Below are 26134 nucleotides of genomic sequence, written 5' to 3' on the forward strand. Positions count from 1 at the left end.
AAGGGAAAATTGCTATTTGAAATAAAAGATTGAATCAAATCTTTAGAAGAAATAAAATAAAGAAATTACAGAATGCACACTTTAGTACTGGGGCTTAAACTTGGGTTGCATGTTTAGTACCAAATGACATATTGCACACTTTCAAAATTACAAGTTGTATACTTATAATATCAAAGATTGAGATTAAATTTAAAAAAATTGATGTGATTTGTAAATGGACTTCAACCCTTTGATGTGATTTTAAGATACATGTCACCCATCCATAGAAAGGGATTGGATAAAATTTTCTCCTAACATTCTATCAAAAATTATGTTAGGTCATCAGTCAAATGACCATATTGTTCTCATTAGAGTCAAATAACATAATTATCCATCTAAACCCTCTTCACTTTGTTGGAGACTGCCCACATTTGCCAAAAAATCCCATAGTCCTTGCCAAAAAAATATTTCTCTCTCTCCCTCACAAAGGAATCGTACTGTAAGGTGGGGAACACGTTCCATCTTTCTTCCTTTAGTTTGGTTTAGGGATTTTTATTTGCAACAGTCACTGCTAGTTGCTACCAACAGTGGTGATTGCGCCATATAATCAAAATAAGATCCAACAGTTGAAAATCAAATGACGAGGTTTACTTGTAAATACTATTTTTTATTTTCACACTTTAAAGATTTAAAGTTACTAATTTACAAAATTAGACTCCTCATTTACCCAACTCCCAGATCTTCATTTTATTTTACCTGCTCAATTCCTCAAGACTTGGCAGTCCAAGAAACCAGAACACACCGGTGATAAGGTTATATCAAATCTATTTTGCAATTCCACCAGCTCAAAACTTCTGGAAAATTCAAAAGCCGTTGGATTCTCAGAAGGGTTTGAGCATGAGATGATTGTAGCTGATTTGAGAGAGGAATCAAAAGAAAAATAATAAACACATTAATAAGATGTATGAAGGGTAGGCCGCATTAGCCATTACTGAGCAGAATATTCTTGCTTCAAGGCCAAATCAAATAATGGTTCATCTCGATTACCTCATGTAGATGGTCTGCAATGTTATGAATTTATCTTGCTAGTCTCCCAACTTTATAAGAAGACTTGCAGAGAGGGGGAGTCATATTAGAATTTAACTTCTTGTAGAACTCTTACTCCTTTCTATTTAAAGATAATGAAACCTCACCCCAGAAGTCAGTTGATTGGGGTTTTCTTGCCGTTGATGTAGGCTTCACAATGGATGCCGAACCATGTTAATTCTCGAGTTGTGTGGAGATCTAGAAAAGAGAGAATGTGCTAGGAGAATAAGGAAGGTTTTGATTGATTAGTCAAAGGTACGATTTTAAATCTAGAATCGTGAAGTGTCTTTTATTTATTTATTTTTTCTTTCTTTTCTTTCTTGTGCTTTGTTAGAGCAGATCGAAAAAGAAAATAAAAGAAAAAAAGAAATTTTGAAACGATCCGCCTTTAGATCGTTGAAAAAAAATTGATGCAGGTGGTAAGCAATCAACTTCGCCCGTCTAAGGCCAGAGCACGTGATGAAACCCCTTTGCTATTAAGCGAGCTTTATAGCGCTCGATGAAACCATATGACCATTGCTTAATGCGAAAAACCCATTTCCAGCCCCCAACATTTTGAGATGAGGAAGAAGGAACAAGATCCCATGTTCCATTACGAAGGTTCCAAAGCCGATGTTACATGTCCACAGACACGTTTAAACCTTGTTGCCGCTATTATAGATTCAACAATGCCCACATGTTCTACCAACAAGGCAGTGACAAAGCTCTTCTATCTATTTAGTATAATTTTCTGAGAGTGAGATTTTTTTCCAAAAAGGGACTGTTGGATTTTCCAACAAGGCAGTGGGCAGTTTTCGGGCATAGTGTAGGTCAAAGATGGAAACTGCTAGTGTAGGTAAAAATTTGACAAAGGAATTCTTTCTTCACCCACCTAAGAATAGCAATGTCATTTGATTCTAATGAGAATAATATAAGTCACTTCACTTTACTTGCAACTTAACAAAATTTTCGATGGAGTGTTAAGAGTGTACAACTTATAATTTGAAGGGTGGACAATCTGTAGTTTAAGGCATTAAAGCGTGCAACCTAAAGTTTATGCCCCACTAAAGCATGTAATCTGTAATTTTTTTAAATAAATTAAAAAAATGTATATATATATAGTGGCTTCAGTGCTCGTCAATTGGATTTTGATTTGTTAGAATATTAATTGAATATTCCACTTAAGATTGGGCTTCCTTGATTGTGTTAAAGTTTGAATTGGTTTCTTATTGGTCTGATAGGGTAATATGAAGTTACTAGAACTCTTATATGGACTGGCTAGTGTGGGCTAATAGGGACCGTTAGATCTAACTGGATTTTGATATATCATCATCAAGCAAAAGGGAGGAGTTTAGAGGAGAAGATCTAACATCAAGTTGATCATAGAATCAACTTCAAGGTCGACTAAAGAGGGAGGCTAAAGATAAAGATATTCCGCTGCGCTTTTGTCTCCAATGGATCCCAAACAAGGTATTACTCATCATCATCTTTTCCTTGTTATACAAAAGAGTTCTTAATCGATCTATACGATCTTGGATAGAAATAATCTTACATGATTATCATCTCATCTTACATCTATTTAATAGGATAAAATAAGTTACAGCAGACTACAGCATCTAACTCCATGTTTCACACCAGACAATACAGCACTAACTCCTCAAACTAATAATAAACCTTTTAACATACCAAATAGTAACTATTATAGCTAACAAGAAAGTTAGCTAACTTACTCTAACAACCTTTACTGATATCACAGTTGCTAGAACACTTTATTAACTTGCTGCTATGAAATTCTTTATCTCAGAAGTGCAAGCCAGAACCCTCAAACCTCAAGCTTGTGATTGCATTAAGTCGCTCTATCATCTCTGGGGTGAAGAGGTTCTTCCAGTCATCAACCATGCCCAGCCTAAAGAATGAACTGTTGGAGATGCCACTCCATTTATCATTCCCATATTTATTCACCTCCATGTTCTTAAGCCTTTCAATGTTACACTTCCTTAACACCTCATCAACATCTTCATCATTCAGAAATGGCTTACCCAGAAATGAAGCTAGCTTCTTCAATTGTCCCCTTGGATCACTTTTCATATCCTCATACTTTAAGAACAGAATTTTGTTAGGATTCTTCAAGTGTTCCTTCCAGTATCCTAAAACATGATCAAAATAAGGCCCATAAAGACAAGCACCATTGCAGAAGCTCTCAAATAGATCTTCAACTGCTACTGGCTCTAGTTCTGGTTTCCTGGCTGCATTCATGAAATGAAACATCGATGTAAATGTGTCTTTTGGGTTTCGAGCAATATCAACAATCTTGCACCCTGTTTTCTTGATTGATGTGGGAAGAGCACTGTAAGGCATATGGGTATGAAAAAGTCTAGGAGAGGGGATACCCTGAAGATCTGGAGAAGGATTTTGCTTGTAAATTTGAGCTTCAAAGCTCTGAACAAGGTCATGTGGGGTGTTTTTGTTGAAAGGGTCTTCCTTACTATTATCTTCCTTGCAGCAGCTCTCATTCATGATGCAAAAAACAAGAGCCTTGAGCCAAGTTGTGCCTGATTTTGGTGAAGAAGCCAAGATAACATCATCATCACGAGCTTCAAAGTGAGATCCAAATGCAATTGCTGCTTCCAAGTAAGCAGGCAAGTACCAAAAGCCTTCCCATTGGTAAAGATCGTAGTCACTGCAGAATTTCACCTTAGGGAGATGAGAGAGTAAGTTGGAGATATATGGGGAATCGGAGACACTATTGACTGATGAAATGGGGGTTGCCATGAAGGTATATTTTACTTTGAAATCTTCAACAGTACCAACTTTTGCTTGGGTTCACAAGTAAGGACAGGGTGATCTCTTTGAGCGAGTGAGATATATAGGCTCTCTTCTCTGAAATTAAGGTGTTGATTAGGCTAGTGAGGCTTGTTACGTGACTCAGCTTGTGGCAGCCACTTGGCAGCCAGAACAGAGAGATTTGTTACACGAGTCACCTTGTGGCATTTACCTGGTCGGCAGCCAGAAGTTGTCTTCATTATCCATTTTTGATAAATGGTATGTAAGATCCTGGACATCCATATCTTGGAAGCAAACTACAAAAGGATTGGATTTATAGGAAAGACCAACCCCTCATAAGTAAATGTCAGGAATTCAAATTTTCTTCGGGTAGGTTGGGAGCATAGCCTGAAACCTCAAATCTCAACCAAGCGAGCTGGATCCAATCCTATCTATCATGTTATTAAGTTTGAATTTTTCATCCATCAAGGTAGAAGCCTGTATTCATTTTACCTTTCTATCACAAATTAAAAAAAGTTCTCACCTCTAATAATTTTATTAATACTTACTTGTGAAAATCAAAGGTGGGTCCAACCCCTAATGCATAATAGAGAAGTATGAAGAAAGATCTAGACTCCATATTATGTGAAAAGAAGTGACAAGGAATTGTCTGTTTCATTCAATAGACTATGAGAACTGTACAACGATATATATATATATATAATAAATCAAAGACACGTGTCTAACTCAGTGTCCCTAACACCCTCCCGAAAATTTGGCTGGGGGCCTAGGCCAAGTTTGGTACATAAAGAAGTAAACACCCTACGTGCAAGAGGTTTAGTGAACAAATCAGCTAATTGATGACTAGAAGGCAAAAAACGAGTCACAAGATGACCTAGTGCCACTCTCTCATGTACAAAGTGGTAGTCAATCTCAATGTGCGTCGTGCGAGCATGGAACACCGGATTAACCGACATGTGAAAAGCACTCAAGTTATTGCAAAACAAAACAATGGGATCGGGCTGAGAAATCCCAAAATCACGTAAAAGATAACCTAACCAAGTGAGCTCAGCAGCGGTGGAAGCCATAGCCCGATACTCAGCCTCAGTGCTAGAGCACGAAACAGTAGGTTGCTTCTTGACACTCCAAGAAATATGTCTTAAAAGTGAAATTTTCACCACAACATGGTGTAGGGCTGACCCCCCTCTGCTCCTGAGTCAAAGTCCCATTCCATTAAGGAAATAGAAAATGTCACTTAGAAAAAAGAAGAGGACGGTCCATACATCTTTACCTATACGAGGTTAATTCCATCACAACAATATGAAAAGGGCCCGTCCCATTTATTAGTTTTGCAAGTGATCCATACTTGCATACAAGCCACTTTGTCATATCCCATACTTCTTTCTTTCTATTTTTCGATAGAAATGATATCTCCATAAATTTTTATTTTTATTTTTTATTTTGCGTCAAGATATTCCATACTTTTATAACCATAATATCATTCGACATGAAATAAGGGGATCTTTGGTGCATAGGCAGGGGAGAGTAGATTCTAGATTCTATGAGACAAGCTAGTAAATTTCAAAATGCATGTGCGAATATATAGGGTTTTTAGCATATAATATATTTGGGATGGTTGTGAGTACGCCAACACCACCCAAAGTAAGCCAGAACGGCCTACAAAGCGGTCGCCGCCGACGGAAGCGGCGAGGGGGTCGTCGTGCGGGGGGTGGTCCTGGCTAGTTGTGAGCCCATGTCAACACTTTAATGGATATATCTGTAAACGGATTAGATTCGGCTCAAATACACATTATCTATATCCGAATCTAAGAAGCTAGACTGATATCCAACTCTGACATAATATCTAAAGAAAATTTATAATGTATTCGAATTTGAATATGGAACTTCATCGGATATCCAATGATCATCCAATTTGATAAAGTATTTGATTGCTAATTGTCATTTCTAATTTCCACTTATCAATTCTCGGTTGCCGGATACCAGTTTAACCTATTAACTAGAGTTAACATATCAATTACTAGTTTAGGGTGAGTTTAACCTATTAACAAGGGTTAATAGTTTCTAACTTTAGTGAATGTCAAAATGTAGTCGGTGAGATACTATCTAAAATTTAAACATGTTATATTTTTTTTTTGAAAACAATAGTCACTTTACAGTAATTGGATATTATCCGATCTAAATCTAATTGTGGATACATATATTTTTCAGTAAGAAAACTCTAAATTTGAACACCCTTCATTGAATTGGTATGAATCAAATGCTTTTGTCATGTAGATAGCAAAATTATAAATTCAAAAACTAGAAATTTCATCCACATTGATGGTCATGCTTGTATTTAGGGGCATAAATTTGACCTTGGTAAACTAAACATGTCTTGATTCACTTGAGCATGAATAGGATTTGCATTTAAAATTCAAATTCTAAGTACCCTAAGGACAAGTTAGGGTGGTATCAAGATCATGTTAGGATTAATGAGTGTTTGACTAGGTTTTACTTAACCGTACATTTTGTGGGTTATTTTTGATAAAGGTAAAGCAATAATATTGAAATTGTGGATCATTATGATTTTGTGGTCAAGGTTAAGGTCAGACTTAAGTGTCTGACTAATTGATTTGGCTCGACAACACATCATCCTATTGGATTGAGATATACATTGAATAATTTCATATGAGAGAATTTCAAATATGTAGGCAGTATACATCTCATGCTGTTAGGTAACTATGAACAATAAAAGAAAGATATAAAACATGAAAATAAAATACATGGAAATGTTTATTTGGAAATACAATACAGGAAAATAATTTAATAATAAAACCAATCAAGCCAAATTAGAATACTGATGAAATGGAAGGATGAAATAGTATAGAAAGAATTCCTGAGATGGTATGAAAATAATTCAAATGGAAAAGAATGATGAATGGAAAAAAATCAAACGAGAGGAATGATGAATGGAAATAATTCAAATGAGATATGAGCAAATAATATGGAAAGAATTCAAATTAGAGACAATTATGGAAAAGATGAAAAATCATTCTTATCACGCCTAATACCTCTTTCAACCTTAATGGTACTTATTCCAACAACAAAAATAAAATAAAAATTATAACAATACTCAAGGGATAATGTCATTTAGGACATGTAACTTTGTTTAGGGCGTATGAAGAAAGAAAAGAATAGTTGGATTAGTAAAAGAAAGCTTATATATCTCTAATTCGATCCTTGAAGTTGTTAAGTCTTCCTCCTTCCCTCCTCAAGTAAACCTTACATACACTCCATGGTTACAGCATCTGATAAATGCACCTGGATCATGAGCTTTGCATGTTTGTTTAAATGAAACCTTTCATTCATTTAAAGAAAGAAAAAAAAAAAAAATCCTCATGTAAACATTAAATACTGTTTAATGTAACTATCAGCCTATTCTTAACTGCTAAGTTATACCATCTCCCTTTCAAAAGCCCCCTATACCTAAACAACTAGTCTCCTGCTCAGGTTTTTCCTTGAGAAGGAAAGCAGGTTCGGGTTTTCTCCGTAGGAATGGGACCACTTGTATACTTTAATCGTATCGTTCTGGTAATTTTGAGAATTGTATGTATTGTACTGTTGTTCAATACATTTTAGTGCAATTCAATAAAGAAATGTATCGATATGCATCTTATCGATTATATTCAATATGAATACATATTAACAAATGTTGTATTATATCGTGGGATATTTAAACCTTGGTTTTGAGAGTGATTAACTCAACTCTTCCGAAGAACAAATAGAACAACACAAGATAGAAATTTCTCCTTGGAGAAAGGTCGACACACTGGAAATGTAAAAAGAAAAGTGGAATATATCTTTAGCCCTCATTTGCCATCTGGAGAACTTTAGGGCTTTTTGTGGGCCACTCAAACGAATGAGTTGGCTAAAGCCAAAAGCATGGAATAATAAACCTTGCCCATTTACCCTACCTACGCAGAAAGCATAACTTCTTCTATGGCTTCAGGAAGGCATAAAGCTCCCCACGCTTACTTGCCATCAGCGCCAAAGTAGAAACCAATTCAAAACATTTTTCTCGCATTCCCATTTGAGCATCACCCTTCTTAATACCTGCATCTCTTTCTATGTACTACCATAACTCCTAACCCCATTCTCCAGTCTTCTTATCAATGGCTTCATCCAATCTTCCTCTTCTACTACTCAATCTGCTTCTAGTGCTTCCTTCCCTCCATGCCAATGGACAAGAAAGAAATTTGGGAAATGGGTTCATTCAAGATTTGATCCATCAAGCTTGTGCAAACACTACTAACCGCCAATCTTGCCTCACCAACCTTGAAGCTGAACTTGCCCACAAGGGCAAGAATAACCCACTTTCTGTCCTCCTTGCAGGGATCAGAGCTACCTTGAACCAAGCAAATCGAGCCATATCAAAGATCACCAAAGCTACAACCTTATCTGTAGATCCCCGTGAACAAATGGCTGTGGAGGACTGCAAAGAGCTACTCGATTTCTCTGTGTCGGAGCTAACATGGTCGTTATCGGAGATGCGCAACGCCCAATCGATCAAACCAATGGATTACAACCCTCAAGAGAACTTCAAAGCATGGCTTAGTGCAGCTCTGACAAACCAGGACACATGCCTGGAAGGCTTCGAGGGAACTAATGGTCGGATCAGAAATTACATGGAGGGGAGCTTACAACAGGTCTCACAACTCATCTCTAACCTTTTGGCCATGTATCATAAGATGCATAGCATACCTCTTACACCACCAAGAAGTGAAACACAGGAGAATGGGGAGGAATTGGTGACTGGCTTTCCTACGTGGGTCACAGAGGAAGATCGAGATCTTCTACTGGCAGCAAGGCCACATAGTGGGCGAGTCGATGTAGTAGTAGCCTTGGATGGGAGTGGGCAGTTCAGATCGATCACAGAGGCAGTGATGGAAGCTCCTAATTACAGTGGAAGGAGGTATGTCATCCATGTAAAGAAAGGAGTCTATAGAGAGAATTTGGATTTGAAGAAGAAGAAGATGAATATCATGCTTGTGGGAGACGGAATTGGAGCCACCATTATCACTGGATCTCGTAGTTTCATGCAAGGTTTCACTACTTTTCGGACACCCACCTTTGGTAAGTGCCTCAATTATTATTATTATGTATATTATATATATATTTTTTCATCATCAAACCATTACGAGGATGAGTCCATAAAGGTCTCTGCTCATTTCACACCATTAAGTCTACAAGCCATTAAGGGTAGACTTGTTGGAGTTCCATATGTAATTGCTGAGGTAAACCCTATTCTAATGTGGGTGGAGAAGTGTGAGGATGACAGACTTGTACGTGATGATCGTTTGCAGCCCATCCAAATTTCTTTTAGGTTGGCAACATGGCCGATGGGAGTTTGAACCCTAAGATCTCTTTGATCTTAAATCTTAATGCCTCTACATAGAAGGCCATCATTTAAGTGCCTCAATTAGGAATCTGGATCACCTCGTCGTTGTGGGTACGCAATGGAGAAAATTTTACATATACATACATCTTTAACAATCGAGCAACCCTGCTTAGTTTCAATTAGATAATCACTTCATGCAAAATTTATTTTTAAGTCTCTGGGTGTTTTTCAGCGGTGTCTGGACGGGGTTTCATAGCGAAGGACATGACGATCCGTAATACAGCAGGACCAGAGAACCATCAAGCAGTGGCTCTCCGAGTCGACTCAGACCTCTCAGCTTTCTACCGATGCAGCGTGGAAGGTTACCAAGACACACTCTACTCCCACTCCCTCCGTCAATTCTACCGAGAGTGCAACATCTACGGCACCATCGACTTCATATTTGGGAACGGACAAGCAGTGTTTCAGGAGTGCAAGATCTTCACCAGAAAACCCTTACCGTTGCAGAAGGTGACCATCACTGCACAAGGAAGGAAAGACCCACACCAGAGCACCGGATTCTCCATACAACACAGTGACATTCTGGCAACGTATCCCACTTACTTAGGGAGGCCATGGAAGTTGTACTCAAGAACAATATACATGAATACGTTCATGAGTGATCAAGTTCAGCCACGAGGTTGGTTGGAATGGTTTGGGAATTTTGCACTGGACACACTGTACTATGGGGAATACAATAACTACGGACCAGGTGCAGGGTTGGGTGGACGAGTGAGATGGCCAGGTTTTCATATCATAAAAGATGCTGCCGCTGCTAGTGTCTTCACAGTTGAGCGTTTTATCGACGGGTTGCGATGGTTGCCATCCACTGGTATTAGTTTTACAGTCGGTTTAGGTGAGTAAGTCTCAAACTCATTATATTACCCCAAAAAAAAAAAAAGTTTCAAACTCATTAGAAATTTGTTTCTATGTACATCAACTTGTTAGATGATTCCCTAGTGATCAATAAGGTAGTGTGCATTTTGCATAAGATGGTGTGAGCGAATTCTACTTGTATTTTTTTTTTTAAAAATTTTAATTTATATTTTGATAGAATTCCACTTGGGATTGATCCCTCAATGTCGTATGTGATTGGGGAATTCTCTAGAATCTTGTTCTGTAATCAATGTGTCCGGGTTAGTTTATGTACAGCTTTACCAATTCATTCAAGGTAAGTTTATATATTAAAAGGAGAGGCTCTTGTTGGAAGGAAATTTAAACTTTGATTGTGGCGAAGCAATAAAATTCCTTAAATTTCTATCGGTAGAAGCTAATAGATATTTGATGTCAAAATAACAAAGAATCAAGGTCAAATAGAAGAATAGATAGAAAATGAAGAACTTTGTCTTATAAAAGTTTCTTTAGAAATAGCCGTATTCAACTGCCTCAAAAACACACAAAACATGATTTTATAGTATTAAGAAACCCTAAAACGAAAAAAATACAAAAATACTATTGAAAACAATAAAATGCCCAAAATACACCGAAACAATCAAAAAATTGCAAGAAAATGACATCTGTCATTGTTTTTGCAATGAATCCTTCTCACAAACTCGTTTTATATTAGTATGATGAATTTTGTCCCATTCCAAGTTCAAAACCCTGCATTACTCCATGCATCATCCCATATGCATCAATATTCCTAGGAGAACTATCATTTTTTCTTTTCTTCCAGTATCTAAAATGCTAGACACAAACTAAGGAGGTGCACCCTTGCTAGACACAATGATGTTGCAGAAAATGGATTAGAATGAGTTAGATGCGGGTTTTGGATGTTGACGAAAGAGGTACACTTATGGTTTTTTGTTGTTTGGATGTTAACGTTCAACTTGAGTGTGATTGTCATTCGGTTAAATGCTTTGTTTTAACTCCTTGGTATATCTTACATTCCTTTTAATACAAATGATTTCGAGAGATTTCAAATCCTATGGAAATTGGTCAAAACCCTCTATGGAGTCAATAATTTATAATAATTAAACCGTTTGGGTTGGGGAATGAAATAAGCCTTGATGGATTCACCATCAAATGAAACTATTTGATCCACGTGATTTTTGTGAATGTGCAAATGCATAGCTTTTTTGAAATCTCTGGATTTCACCCTTTACCCATAAATCTAGAGATTCACGTTTATAGTGTAAAAAGGTGAATCTCTAGATTTCATGAATCTAGAGATTTTTACAACCAAACGGGTATAATTCTCAGATTCATGAATCCAGAGATTTGAAATCTCTGGATTCATGTAACCAAACAGGCCCTTAATGCTTTGTTTTAACTCCTTGGTATATCTTACATTCCTTTTAATACAAATGATTTCGAGAGAGATGGTTTTAACAACTCCTTTTTTTTGGGGGTGAATTTGGAATCAAATACCCTCTGAAATTTAGCACATAACTAATTTAAACAATAATTTTTGGGTATAAGTGTCACTCTGTGACGTTTGGAGAAAGTAATAAAGCTTCTTCGACAATATAATTTCACCATCAAATGACAATGAAATCATCAAAACTGACGGTTTTTTTGTCTTTCTTTTTTCTTTGGCTATTAGCAGGTTTGTGCTCGGTTTTGTAAATACATAATAAAGCAGGGCACTTGCTATTGCAAGGTGTGCTTGCTTCCTCTCGTTAGAGATTTGTCACATATAATATTCTAATTTAATAGACTTACTAGATTTATCCTATTTTTGGATTATTATATTATATAGGAACTCATTGGACACTCATTGTGAAAACCCCTCTTAAGGAAAAAATCCACTAGGTGCAAAGCCCATCCATAATACGTAAGCTCTGTTGTGCTTTATGTAACTTTGTTCCATGGTGAGACAAGATTGAAAAACAAATAGATGATTGGCAAGAGTTGATACAATTGGGTGTTGAGTCATATTCGCAAGTGCACGAGATTGACCGAGTAATATAGTAAAAACATGGATATTGTCCCACTAGAATTGAATGAGTCTATTATTTACTAACATCCATATACTTATACTTGTCTAGTCGATCAAATTATTCAAGCATCAAGTAAAATCGAACTAAATCGAACTACTAATTATACTAATGGAATATGAAATAAATCAATTAAGTGAAAATACTAAAGCCTTGACTTCACCAATCATGAGTTTTCGATCTCCTCCTTCACATAATCGATTTACTCCCCACCTTTGTCAACAAACATAAAATGAACCTCTATCATTTTGGGTCAGATCGTTTCAACACCTTGGTTAGTACTAGGTGATTTTAATGCAGTGTCTAGCAATGAGGAGGGAGAACATTTAAGACCCAACAAGCACACCTGGATGTTAAAGACGTTCAGGCACAAGATGGAACTTCATCCTAATTAAATAGGGATAGGGAGGCTTCCCTTTCAAGGCCTCAACGGGGGCTGTGAGTCTACAATGGTGAAACTGTTTGGGCAGTAGTCACCCCTTAACAATTAGTATCTGAAAAAACTAGTAAGGAAAGAGTGACCAAATCATATCCTTTTATCTCTAATTGAAAATAAATCAAGGTATATGGAATCAATAAAACGTAAGTCAAATTTTTCGGAGTCATATCATTGTGATCCTATTGGAAATTCAGGTGGCTTGTCTGTGATTTGGGGTAGTAACTTAAATGTTAAATTATGTTCTCCTCTCCAAACTTAAGTGATTTAGATATGACGCTAATCCCAAAGAATTTCCTTATTCAGGTTATGCTTGGTCTCTTGCAAGCAGAAGGCAAAGCATAGAGCTACCTTTTGGCATGAACTAGTGCAACCAGGGCACACCATATTTGGCCCATGGTTAGCTATTAGGTAGGGACTTCAACGATATATTGAACACAAGCAAAAAAATTGGTTGCAATCCAAGACCTTTCCGAAAAATGGAATGTTTAAGGAAAGCAGTTAATAGATGTAACTTGATGGAGATTCAATTTACTGGGCCTTCTTTCATATGCGACCCTAACCATAAATGATATGCCAGCAATATTGTGTCTCCTCATAGCTCTCAACTATCTATTAGACGCCCACTAGTCAACTACCACTATCATGGGTAGTTCAGCTTCAATACCCTTGTTGAAAGGGTAGTAACATGTACAATGACCCTAATCATGCATCTAAACAATCATACATATATGCACATACATGGAAATATGAGATATACCATGGGCAATGGCCTAAGTCACCACCACTGATATATTTATAAATATGGGTGCAATATGTCAACTCCCAAGTAGGATTATCAATCGAAGCAGTACATCAAAGGCATGTAGTTGAAAGCATATTACAAGCATGAGCAACAAAGCCTAGTTATAAACATTGTTCCCTCACCTGAATGATGTTCCAAAACCATCAAAACATATCCAAATAGAGCACAAAAAATACACCACCAACTCACTAGAACTCCTAGAATCATGTTGGCATAACACTACCAAAAAAAAAAAAAAAAAAAAAAAACACTTTTAGTGGCGGTTTTTTCCGCCACTAAAAGTTGAAAAAACCGCCACCATTTGTTTAGTGGCGGTTTTATAAATAGCCACAAATCCGACACGGAATCCACCGTAGCCATTTAATACGGCGGTTTTTGATAATCATTTTGGCAAAAAATAGAAGCAAAAATCAAGAAAGCGACAAGGGTTAGTTGCCTGGGATGGGCAAGTCGGTATCCAAATTCACACATTTGATCCATGTACCACAGGGGGTTCTAGGCTATTCTCAAGCACAAGTTTCAACTATGATGCACATCTCGAACCTCACAAACACAAACAACAGCCACAACTTAGATCTAAGGATCAATTCGATCTAAAAGAGGATGATCCTATTATGGAAAATTCTGCGGTTGGAGGAAATGAGGGTCTCATCCCTCGTGCTAGATGTGTTCAGTGATTTATTGAAAACATGGGTTTTCCAATCAAATCTAACTTTGCACAGTAGATTCATCAAACCAATCCCTCCAAAATTAGAATAAATAGAAAGGAATTGAAGAGATCAATGTTCTTCCCTTCAAGATCAAAGATCAGATGAGGATTCAATCCTTCCGCAACAAACTCCACTTTTTCTCTCTCTAAAATGTTGCCTTTAACTCGCTCTAGAACCCCTGGCCATAAACAATAAAATAATTATGAAATCCGGTTTAAGTATAGGGCAAGGATCATTAAAAACATAAATTAAAAACATGAACTAGGCCAAGACAATCGAACCTATTGCCAAATTTGATTTGACTTGATTTGATTTGATTTATTAACAAATTTAAAATCAAATCACATATTACTTTTCTTTTTTTGGCAAGAAATTCACATAAGACTTGAAAATTGTAAAGTGCAGATTTTTGAAATATTTTCTCTAGTTGTTGTCCATTGAATGAAATAATAAATGCATGCATGCTGCATGACGCATGCGGGAGGTAGGAGGTTAGATGCCTTTGCTTTTAGAGAGTCTAGATCCTCTACTTGTTGGGTATTGGATTTTATTCATTTAACACCTTTTCTATCATATGTTTAAACAAGATCCATTTTATCAATGGTTAGAGGTGGACCCTTCATAAATTAATGGTGAAGAAATGGAAAAGGAGCATAATTCCCTCCTAACTGTCGAGGTAAAGGATCCCAACTCGTTGCTTGCTAAGATCTGCTTGTTTTAGACACGTAAGGATACTCATTACCATATGCATTTCAATCATAGTTTTGGATTGTAATTACAAGAATCAATTAATCTCACCATATAGATTTCAACTACATCTTTGATTTCCAATTATAGAAACCAATCATTTTTTTATTGGAAACCTATTTGGCAAGATATAATACCCCATATATGCTGTATTTTCACTTTATATTCCTTATATATTTTCTTATCTCTATTTCGTTGTATATTCTCTGATTTTTGTGTATCTATTACATCGAAATCAAAGAAAATAAATGCACAATCGAGAATTTTGCCATCAAATTACTTCTTATTAGTTATAACATGGCCAACGCATTTTGATATTCATTAGTTGAAGATAGAGTTGCAGAAATCAAAAAACAAGATGAAGTGTTCTTTGCCTTTATTCTTTATTGTCATTCTATTTTTCGTTATCAATTAATCTCACCATATAGATTTCAACTACATCTTTGATTTATAATTATAGGAGCCAATCATTTCAACTACATCTTTGATTTATAATTATAGGAGCCAATCATTTTTGATTGGAAACCTATTTGGCAAGATATAATACCCCATATATGCTGTATTTTCACTTTATATTCTTTATATATTTTCTTATCTCTATTTCCTTGTATATTCTCTGACTTTTGTGTATCTATTACATCGAAATCTCAGAAAGTAAACGCACAACCGAGAATTTTGCAATCAAATTACTTCTTATCAGTTATAAAATGGCCAACGCATTTTGATATTCATTGTTTGAAGAGAGAGTTGCAGAAATCAACAAACAAGATGAAGTGTTTTCTGCCTTTCCTCTTTCTTATCATTCTATTTTTTGTTGTCGTTGATGCTGATATCATCACGGAAACATGCCGGAAAGTTTCCCAAGGTGAGGTAAGTATCCATTATGACTTTTGTGTTGCAACTCTTGGAGAAGATCCCAAGAGCCACAATGCAAATCTCCATGAATTAGGGCTCATCTCATTGAATTTAAGCAAAGAAAACGCCACAAAAATTGTTTCACTGATTGGTGAGCTCTTGAAAGATGGAAAATTTGGTTCAGATGCTGAAATACGGTTACAGAATTGTCAACTAGTTTTCTCTGATGTGGATTCAGTTACCAATGATGCAATTGTTGCCTTCAAATCCAAGAATTACGAAGATGCTAAAAACTATGTGAGTGCAATGATGATTTATGGTACAATTTGTGAAGACAGCTTCACGGAGAAACCTGGTTTGAAATCACCATTGTCAGTAGAGGACGCTGCTTACTTGCAGTTATGTGCAATTGCATTTCGTATTGTCACCATCCTGTGGTTGAATGTTTGAATGAGTTGAATGGAACTTCCCTGGTGTAAACAATATTTGAATGTGGTTGTTGTTTTAATTTTACATAATTATTAGTTAATAAAAGTACTTTTGCCATTTTGAAATATCCAATGGAATGTTAAGGACTTCAATTTCTCTTTGCTCACAAGGGAGCTGCTAAGTCATTTTCTATTTGCACATGATATTTTTATATTTTAGTATGGTACGATCTTTTTTTCCCGTACAACAGAATGCTTCAATTGGATACTTAAAAAATTAAGAGATTTTCTGCCCTTATTCAGGGCAACAGTCTAATTTGGAGAAGAGCAAAATAATTGTTTTTTGGGTAAGCTATCAACTCAATGGAAACAGAGGATTTCTGAATTTCTAAATATCTCAATTGCTTAATTTCCATCTCGCCATTTAGGAGTGAATTTGTTTCAAAGAAGGGTACCTTGAAGGGTTATGCAACTCTTCTTGATAAGGTGAAGAAAAGAATATAAGAATGAAAATAGAAACTACTATTTAATGCAAGAAGGGTGGAGCTTTGAAGGTCAGTCATCACAAGTGTCCAAATCCATTCATTTTCTGTTATTGGTTGCCATCTAGGTGTGTCATATTGATGGAATTTTATTTGACATTGAAGTAGCAAATAAGAGTTTGTTTAAAATGGGATATGGGGTGTAGGTCAAAAGGAGGACTAGACATTAGAAGGGTTTGTGCAGTTGAGCTTCAGTGATGCGCAGCACTGTGCTGCCGACGATCGAGATCACATCTCGGCCGAGTTTTCGATCTCCACGGTCCATTTTAATGCCCAACATTCAAATTCAGGTGGTTCCTTAGAGCTCGGTTGGTGAAAAAAGATGGGTTGCTGAACTTTGAAAAGTTTCTTCTACAATTATCTAGGATTGAGGAAGGTTTGGAATTTAAGTGGAGAAAAGTGGGCAGTAGGAAATGGAAAAGAGATTATGTTTTGGACAGACCACTGGGTGGGGGCAGCTCCTATTTGGGATTTAGTGCAACATTCAAGTTGCCTACTGGTATCAAGCTTGGCAAAAGTTGCCGAATTGATAAAAAAAATATATAGAACGGGTTTTGTCTGATAGTGCATTCGGTTGAGCTTTAAGGTATTTTTGAAGAAATAAAGAAAATAAATTTGAGATATGAAGAAAGGTCGTATGTGTATCACTGGAAGCATTATGTTGATGGGCAATTCACAATGAGATCTTGTTGGGAGGTGGTTAGAACCAAGAACCCCAAGGTGACATGGTTCAAGTGGGTGTGGAAATCAAGTTTAAGCCCTTGTCAGGCGGTATTTGGTTGGATAGAGAAAATAAATTTGAGAGGTGAATAAAGGTCAGATGTGTGTCACTAAAAGCATTCGGTTGATGGAAAATTCGCACAAAGAACCCCAAGGTTACATGGTTCAAGTGGTTGTGGAAATCTTCTCGTCAGGAAGTATTTGGTTGGAGATTCTTTCACAACCAGAATCGAGGATTGAGTTTCTATCCAAGTCCAATTTATGTCACTTACAGGAGGAGTCTATGCTGCACTTGTTCATATATTGTCAATTTGTTGTGCAGACTTGGAAAAATATTTTGAATTGGTTTGATTTACAATGGATATAAGTGAGTGCAGTGGATGATTGGCCTCATTGGTGGAGGGCTAAGGTAGATGGTCAGGTTTCAAAGATGTATGAGAGAAATTATTTAAACGGAAGATGTTTTTAAAGTGTGAATAAAACAATGGAGTGGTTAACCAAAAAATATAAAAATAATAAAAATAATAAAATAAAACAATGGAGTGGGTGCTTCAAGAGGTAAGATTGGAGATGAGTGATATGAGCTGTAGAAGTTTAAGACTGTTCTCTCAATCAGATTTTGCAATTTCGAGATGGTTAGATTTGAAGGTGTTATGGTAATCTTTACTTAAACTAATGAACTGGTATGCACAATTCGTCTATGGACAACCATGGAGGAATTCCTAGAGGCAAACCGAAGTGATTATGCTCCTTTCTAATTTCTTGTTTGTTGATTTCTTCAACTGTCTCTTCAACCAATGAATATCAAAATGCATTGGCCATTTTATAACTGATAAGAAGTAATTTGATTGCAAAATTTTCGGTTGTGTGTTTATTTTCTGAGATTTCAATGTAACAAATACACAAAAGTTAGAGAATATACAAGGAAATAGAGAAAAGAAAATATATAGGGAATATAAAGTGGATATACAACATTTATAGGGTATTATATCTTGCAAAATAGGTTTCCAATCAAGAATGATTGTTTCCTATTGATACGGAGGAAATATGATCGAACCGGGTTCATACTCGGTTTGACCCTCGACCCCTCGAGACGGAGGGAATCGACTCGCTTCCGAGCGAACCGGATCCAGAAGATAGTTTGCTGAGGAAGAAAACTAAATCAGCTACAAGCACGCCCTAATCCGACTTATGGATTAGGTTAATTACCCTAATGATGGCAGACACAAATTGGCGGCTGTCACTTATCATTATCAAAGGGATAATCATCAAATAACTTGGAGGTTATCTCAGGATTCCTCTACTAGTTCAAACTAGTAGAAGTCTATTGCTCAACGGATCAACCGTTAAGATCCAACGACTACCCGAAGGCGGAGTGCATCCAACGAAGGAGATTCGAAGGTACACTCATATAAACCTACTGCCTACGAGGTGAGGAGGATGGAGATCCACATCACACCGGTAGACGTAACACTATCGAGGCACGATCTAGATCACTTCCCGTTTTCCTTAGCCCGTACTCTAGCGAGCCGTTTGTGATTAATTTCATCCGACTAGCCTCGGAGGTGGACTCCCGACCCCCGCGGTTGGGCCACGCGGCCGCCGCTTTGCAGTCATCACAAGGAGATCTAAAGAGCCGAGCAGATTTGGACGCATCATTTGGCGCCGTCTATGGGAAAGACTGTAAAGCCATGGTGACAGACGCAGACCACAGCGGCCGCACAACGCGATACAGGTTCAAATCCGGAGGGAATAATCCAGATATTCCCAGGGAAGTTACCACCTCTTGAGGTAGATGGTGGTCGGGGAGGACATGATCCTCCGGAGACATTCCAAGATCAATTGAATCGGTAAAGATTCAACTCTTGGAGGTGAGTCAAGCACCTGCGTGCTCACCGGTGGTATTACCACAAGAACCCGATCATCGTGATTCGGGGAGGCGTGCATTGCCACGTGATCAAAGATTGGCTGAGGATCGGAATATCGGTCAAAACTCGTGAAGGTGACCAAGGGCCTAGGAGAGTTGACGATCAACCCAGGCGGGACGATCGGTCGACATACCACCAGAAAGTACAACCGATTCAAATACAAGGTTGGATACGGGTGAGAACTCACTCACCGACCAGAGACGAATCGTCGTGATGATCGAGTAGTTCGCAATGAGCGGAATGTTCGTGATGACAGCGTTCGGATGATCGGATAACTCGTGATGATCGTGTTGTTCAAGGTCGGATCATAACGTGAAGATCACTCGACTCATATGGTCGAGAATTGGCCAACATCAATCAAAAACAGGGCGTGGCTAGGGGAAGGATAACCGAGGATGTTTACTCGGTTATTCGGAAGACCCCTTTGTCAAGCCAATTGCGGGATACGCTCCCCACAACTCCGTTTGCCTACCTTCACATTCCATGGCTCCGGAGATCCCACGCCCACATCGGCATTATCAACAGACCATGGCGGGCAGAAGTAATCGATGAAATTCTCCGCGGGTTTTGGTTCATCCTTAACCGGAGCGGCACAAAAGTGGTTTCGAACCTCCCACCGGAAGGATCGCAAACTTTGATGAGTTGGCGCGCAAATTCATAGGGCGTTTCCAGAGTGGAATCCAGGTCAAGAAAACGGAAGAAACCTTGTTTACCATCAGACAAGGAAAGAGCGAATCGATATGCAACCCTACCATAAATGATATGCCAGTAGTATTGTGTCTCCTCACAGCTCTCAACTGTCTATTAGACGCCCACTAGTCAACTACCACTATCACGGGTAGTTTGGCTTCAATACCCTTGTTGAAAGGGTAGTAACATGTACAATGACCCTAATCATGCATCTAAACAATCATACATATATGCACATACATGAAAATATGAGATATATCATGGGCAATGGCCTAAGTCACAACCACTAATATATATATAAATAAGAATGCAATATGTCAACTCCCAAGTAGCATTATCAATCGAAGCAGTACATCAAAGGCATGTATGTGAAAGCATATTAAAAGCCTGAGCAACAAAGCCTAGTTATAAACATTGTTCCCTCACCTAAATGATGTTCCAAAACCCTCAAAACATATCCAAACAGAGCAAAAAATACACCACCAACTCACTAGAACTCTTAGAATCATGTTGGCATAATTAGAGTTAAGTTTGATAATCATTTTGGCAAAAAATAGAAACAAAAATCAAGAAAGCGATAAGGGTTAGTTGCCTCGGAAGGGCAAGTCGGTACCCAAGTGACCGCCCAATCAACCACCCAGGTTTGTGGATCGAACTCCATATCCAAATTCACACATTCGATCCATGAACCACATGGTGTTCTAGGCTATTCTCAAGCACAGGTTTCAACTATGACGCACATCTCGAACCTCACAAACACAAACAACAGCCACAACTTAGTTCTAAGGATCAATTCGATCTAAAAAAGGATAATCCTATTATGGAAAATTTTGCGGTTGGAGGAAATGAGAATCGAGGAGGATAATCCAGAATCGAGGAGGAAATGGTATGCACCATTCAGCTTGGAACAACGAGTTCTAGTTCAAATGAAAGAACCATTTTGCTACTTTTCGGAGGAAGACTACGTCAAGAGTACTGCCCTCATTGATTGCCATATGGAAGGTTCAACATACCGGCGTAAGTATCTAGTGAATTTCTCGTTTATTACTTCTTGGCAAGAGTGGGGAGTCGATAAGAGACAGTCCTTGTAGGTTTGAACGAGTGTTAAAGCATTAAATTCAGCATTTAATGCTCCATACCAATACATTAAATGCTCTGTGCTTATCATGGGATGCCCAGCTTGCCTATATCCCCTTGAGTATTGCTTCCTTATGGCTTGTTTGGAGTTCAGAAGGGAACACGTCATATCTGAACCCTACTTTGATCAGAATCACTAACAGATTTGGGAGAACATGTATCAAACCTTTAGCTTCTCCCAAAAGTTTGGTGCCATCCCAAATCCTGCCCCTTCATTCGAATTGGAGGAATCCGATGGTTGAGGTTCATCTTCCCCGAAAGACATCCTATTTGCCTATAAAAGCAATCCTTCGTTTCGTGAGCAAAGTAACTCGAGCATTTACTTTTGCAACTACCCAAGAGTATTCATACTCTTTGGGTATTCATACTCTTTGGTCATTTATTCTTCTCCTCGTTTGTGTTATCTAGAATCTGATTTTGCCATCGGAGGTGGCTCCTCATCCACAAAGACGATCCACTTTCACTTTTTCTTATCCATAGATCCTTGGTTCGTGAGAAATTTGGGCTAAACCGGAGTTGGCAAATTTTGGAGCAAAATTTGGTGTTGTCTTTGGGAAAAACAATTTTGGTTCTTCTCTATGCTTTATAACATTGAAAAAAAATGGTAGGAGATAACTCAGACAATAATGGTTCTAAGTCCCAGGGATGTGTGCATGGAGGGAAGAAGAAAGTAAATCCCAATAAAGATGGTCCATCAAAAGATACCTCCACAAGAAATGCAAGTCCCTAACTCCTGTATATGATTCAACCCAAGCACTGGCTCTAGAGGGAAGGATGTTGGACATGAAGAATTCATTCCAAACCATGGTGAACCAATGGAGCCAACTTATGCCTCCAAAAGGCTTAATTGTAGTTCTACTTGATATAGTGGAGCTGTCACCCATCAATTAGCAAGACGGGGCCCATGAAGGGGAGTGTTTCCTGGTATTTTTTTTTATTTTTATTTTTTTTTTTTTTTCTTTTTTTTTTTTTTTTTCCCCCCCCCCCATGGATTAGCTTTGCTCCCCACTAATTTAGCAAGGAATAGAGGAGAGGATCGTAGAAGAGGTCATCATGAATAAGCATATTGCTTAGTTTTTGATAGGCTAGGAGCACAAAATGATAGACATTCGTTTATAGGAGCCATAGCTGAAGGTCATCAAGCTCCCAAGGCAAGGAAAGCTCTCAGAGAGCATTCTGCTGAGTCAAGTGCCTCCATGAGCGTGGAAGGAGGACTCAAAGCACTTCTAGTAGCAAGGGATGAGAATCTTTATCAGCAGATCAAAGATATGAATGACCGCCTATATATGTTGGACAAAAAGGTTCATGATGAAATGCAGCAAGTTCTCAACCAAGATCCTTTTTTTCATGAGATCATGGCTGCTTCATCACTTGTGGGTGTCCTCACTCCTACCTTCACAACTTATGATGAAATGACTGATCCAATGGCACATATCAATCATTTCAACTCCATCATGACAATATGTGGAGGAGGAGATCTCATCAAGGGCAGGTGCTTCCCAGTGTCCTTGACAGGCCCAACAACTACTTGGTATTCTCGCTTGCCTTGGCACTCCATCCACAACTTCACTGAATTGGGGTATGCATTTATTGCTCATTTTGAGAGTGCAATCAAGAAGGATAAGACAAGAGGACAACCTTTTGGCCTTGAAGCAAGGCCATTCCGAGTCAATCCCAAACTTTATAAGTAATTTCAACAGCATCTCAATCTTGATTAAGAACTTGGATGATAAGGTGGTCTTCGCTGCATTCAAAAGAGCAGTCACCAACAAGAAGTTGGTAACATCTATCGTGGAAAGGAAACCTAAGACCCTTGCTGAACTATTAGATCTAGGGTCTGAAATGGCTACCATGGGGGAAGTCCTAGAGGTAAACCGAAGTGATTATGCTCCTTTCCCATTTCTTGTTTGTTGATTTCTTCAACTCTCTCTTCAACTAATGAATATCAAAATGCGTTGGCCATTTTATAACTGATAAGAAGTAAATTGATTGCAAAATTTTCGGTTGTGTGTTTATTTTTTGAGATTTCAATGTAATAAATACACAAAAGTCAGAGAATATACAAGGAAATAGAGAAAAGAAAATATGTATGGAATAGAAAGTGGATATACAACATTTATAGGGTATTATATCTTGCCAAATAGATTTCCAATCAAGAATGATTGTTTCCTATAATTGGAAATCAAAGATGTAGTTGAAATCTATATGGCAAGATTAATTGATTCTTGTAATAACAATCCAAAGATATGATTGAAATGCATATGGTAATGAGTATCCCTAAGTGTCTAAAACAGGCAGATCTTAGCAAGCAACGAGTTGGGATCATCTACCTAGACGGGCAGGGAATTATGCTCCTTTTCCATTTCTTCACCATTTATTTAAGAAGGGTCCACCTATAAACATTGATAAAATAGATCTTGCTTAAAAATATGATAGAAAAGGTGTGAAATGAGAAAAATCCACTACCCAACAAGTAGAGGATCCAGACTCTCTGAAGCAAAGGCATCTAACCTCCTACCTCCTGCATGTGTCATACAGCATGCATGCATTTATTGTTTCATTCAACGGACAACAACTAGAGAAAATATTTCAAAAATCTGTTTCAATTTTCAAGTCTTATGTGAATTTCTTACCAAAAAAGAAAAGTAATATGTGATTTGATTTGATTTAATTTATTAACAAATTTCCACCATATAGTTTGCAGTTCCCAATTCTATTCACAAGTCCTTTCCAATTTTCAAAGTAATATGTGACTCTCTTACTAAAATAATAATAGGTGATTTGATGAATAAATTTTACTTTTTCTTTGAATAGACGATTTTTTATATAATGTTTCATCAAGGTAAGAATCGAATTCTCGACCTCTTTACTAAGAGGTGTTGGTCTTACCAACTGAACTGCCCTTCCAAAATTCTACTCAGGGGTGCCAATAGAACCTTTCTTGACTCGGAATGGCTCAAATCCACCATGAGCCCTTGCCCCAATCCCAACCCTATTTTTTCAATCAGAAGGGCAGCTTTGGGTTATGAATAATTAAATCCTGATAGGGTCAAGTCAACTCCAGTTTAGCCCTCAAGCCAACCTAGCTCAGCCCAATCCAGCTCTGTGTTAGTTTAATTTAATCAAAGTTATATTAAAATTTAAAATATTTTCATAAATCTCATATTTTCATATCTAAATACACTTGTTCTTTTTACCCAAAAATATATACTTTTTCTCACTATCATTTTCTTTTTGCATAAATCTTTTTTTTTTTGTACAATAACGGGTCAGTGACTCAAAAAACACTGCAAAGAAACTAGCTCAAAGAGCCCACAAGATCTGCCTTTAGGATCTCCTCCAAATCTAGAGGACAATCCTAAAAGGGCTTTCACGATGATGACGGATACAACACCACCCTAGTCATCCATTCAGCAAAAAGGTTAGCAGCACGTTTGACTTGACCAAAACTAAAATGACTCCCTTCCTCAAAAACCTTATTTATCTCCTCCACATATCTTCCCATCTGTCCTAGCTGCTCCAAACAACTGCTATCCAGAAGTCCCACAGCCCTCCTAGAGTCCGGTTCATAAGCCTCACATTTCCACTTTTTTTTTTTAATCTCATATTTCCATATCAAAATTATATCTTTTCCCAATTAATAACTTTCTTTTTTTCGTAATGGACGATTTTATATATTGGAGATAGGGGTATTATGTAATAGACAAGGCTCTGTCCCTTGAGAAGATTCAAACTCTAATCTTCTATTTGGAGTTGTTGGTATTTTACCAACTGAGCTGGCCCCTTGTGTAACAACCCCCGTAATTCTGTCCCAAAATCCATATTGCAGGTTCGATAACCCAAAGATCAAGCCGAAATAAGTTGTGGACTATCCGGATTGAAGTATATGATCCATATCCTAAGTCCATGGATCTGGATTCTCTTGATGAAAAAATGGCCCTACTGGGAAAGTGGATTCCCAGTCAGAGTCAAGAGGTGTTTGAAGATGTCTGGATTGAAGGTAAGACCTCCCCCACATGTTTTTTAGTGTTAGGTTTGAGTTGGAGATCAACCCCTTGAGCAAAGCACCAAAGTACTGAAAAGTACTAGGGGGCAATTGCTTAAGGCGGTTGATTGGCCAATCAACCGCCCCAAGTGACCGTTATTGCTTGTGTGGTTTCGCCCTAATTTTCCCCCTGTTCCCTATATATAGCAAAACCCGACCTTTTTACTCATTATTTTATTCAGGATTGCTGTTGTAAACGGTGAGAAGAGGCAGAGAACACGTGCTAGAAGGTGAGAGAAGCGTGGATTGCGAAGTAGAGCCAATCCTCCGTCTATTTTGCGAATCTTGAAGAGGTAAGTGATCTTCACTCACTCCATTTTCTTCCCTCATCTTTTGGAATGGTGTAGATCTATGCCCTTTTTGTTGGTAGTAACTAAATTGTATTGGTTCTATTCTCTATCAATGATTTTGAGACAATCTTGTCCAAAAACGGATCCTTGCATTCGAATAAAGGATGAATCTAATCAAAGGAGATTAATTGAAATTATGAATCTTTAGAATTTTAGGTTGTTGTTTCGCACCTTTGTTATAGACTTCCTAAGAATGAAATTCGGACTAAAATCATCCCGAAATTGAATTAAAATTGGATGATCGAAAGTCAATATTTCAGACTTGTAGACGGCCAGGTCACGTAGCTCCTGTGAAGTTTGTCTTTGCTCTCATTTGACTCATGTTTCTATATATTCTTGCAACCTTATGTTTAGGTGTTCTTTGAGTTTGATGGAAATATTGTGGGTGAAGTTTAATTGCATTCTAGTAAGCTTTTACATATTTACAGGTAAGGACAAACTTTCTTATTTATATGTAATGACATCCTATATGATAAATGGTATATTTCTTACACTCTCCATTGTTCATGTAACTTGTTGTAGTTCTATGAGTCATTGAGTTAATGTTGAATGTATGCT

The 26134-nt window shown here is 37.6% G+C and overlaps 1 protein-coding gene and 2 pseudogenes across 1 annotated transcript; 2 read left to right on the forward strand and 1 right to left on the reverse strand.

Moving 5' to 3' along the window:
* Window positions 1-2844: 2844 nt before the first annotated feature.
* LOC149010707 (cytosolic sulfotransferase 5 pseudogene) lies at window positions 2845-3816 on the reverse strand (annotated as a pseudogene).
* Window positions 3817-7872: 4056 nt separating this feature from the next.
* Window positions 7873-10268, forward strand: LOC149010708 (Plant invertase/pectin methylesterase inhibitor superfamily). The gene is made up of 2 exons (XM_089161659.1): window positions 7873-8940; window positions 9438-10268. The coding sequence occupies exons 1-2, from the start codon at window positions 7980-7982 to the stop codon at window positions 10106-10108; spliced, it is 1632 nt and encodes a 543-aa protein (XP_089017785.1). The 5' UTR covers window positions 7873-7979; the 3' UTR covers window positions 10109-10268.
* Window positions 10269-15649: 5381 nt separating this feature from the next.
* On the forward strand, window positions 15650-16186 carry LOC149010709 (putative invertase inhibitor pseudogene; annotated as a pseudogene).
* Window positions 16187-26134: the final 9948 nt, after the last annotated feature.

This window comes from Hakea prostrata, chromosome 7 (genome assembly GCF_041222555.1).
Source record: "Hakea prostrata isolate BN-2017 chromosome 7, UWA_Hpros_2, whole genome shotgun sequence".
Classification (NCBI taxonomy): Eukaryota; Viridiplantae; Streptophyta; class Magnoliopsida; order Proteales; family Proteaceae; genus Hakea; species Hakea prostrata.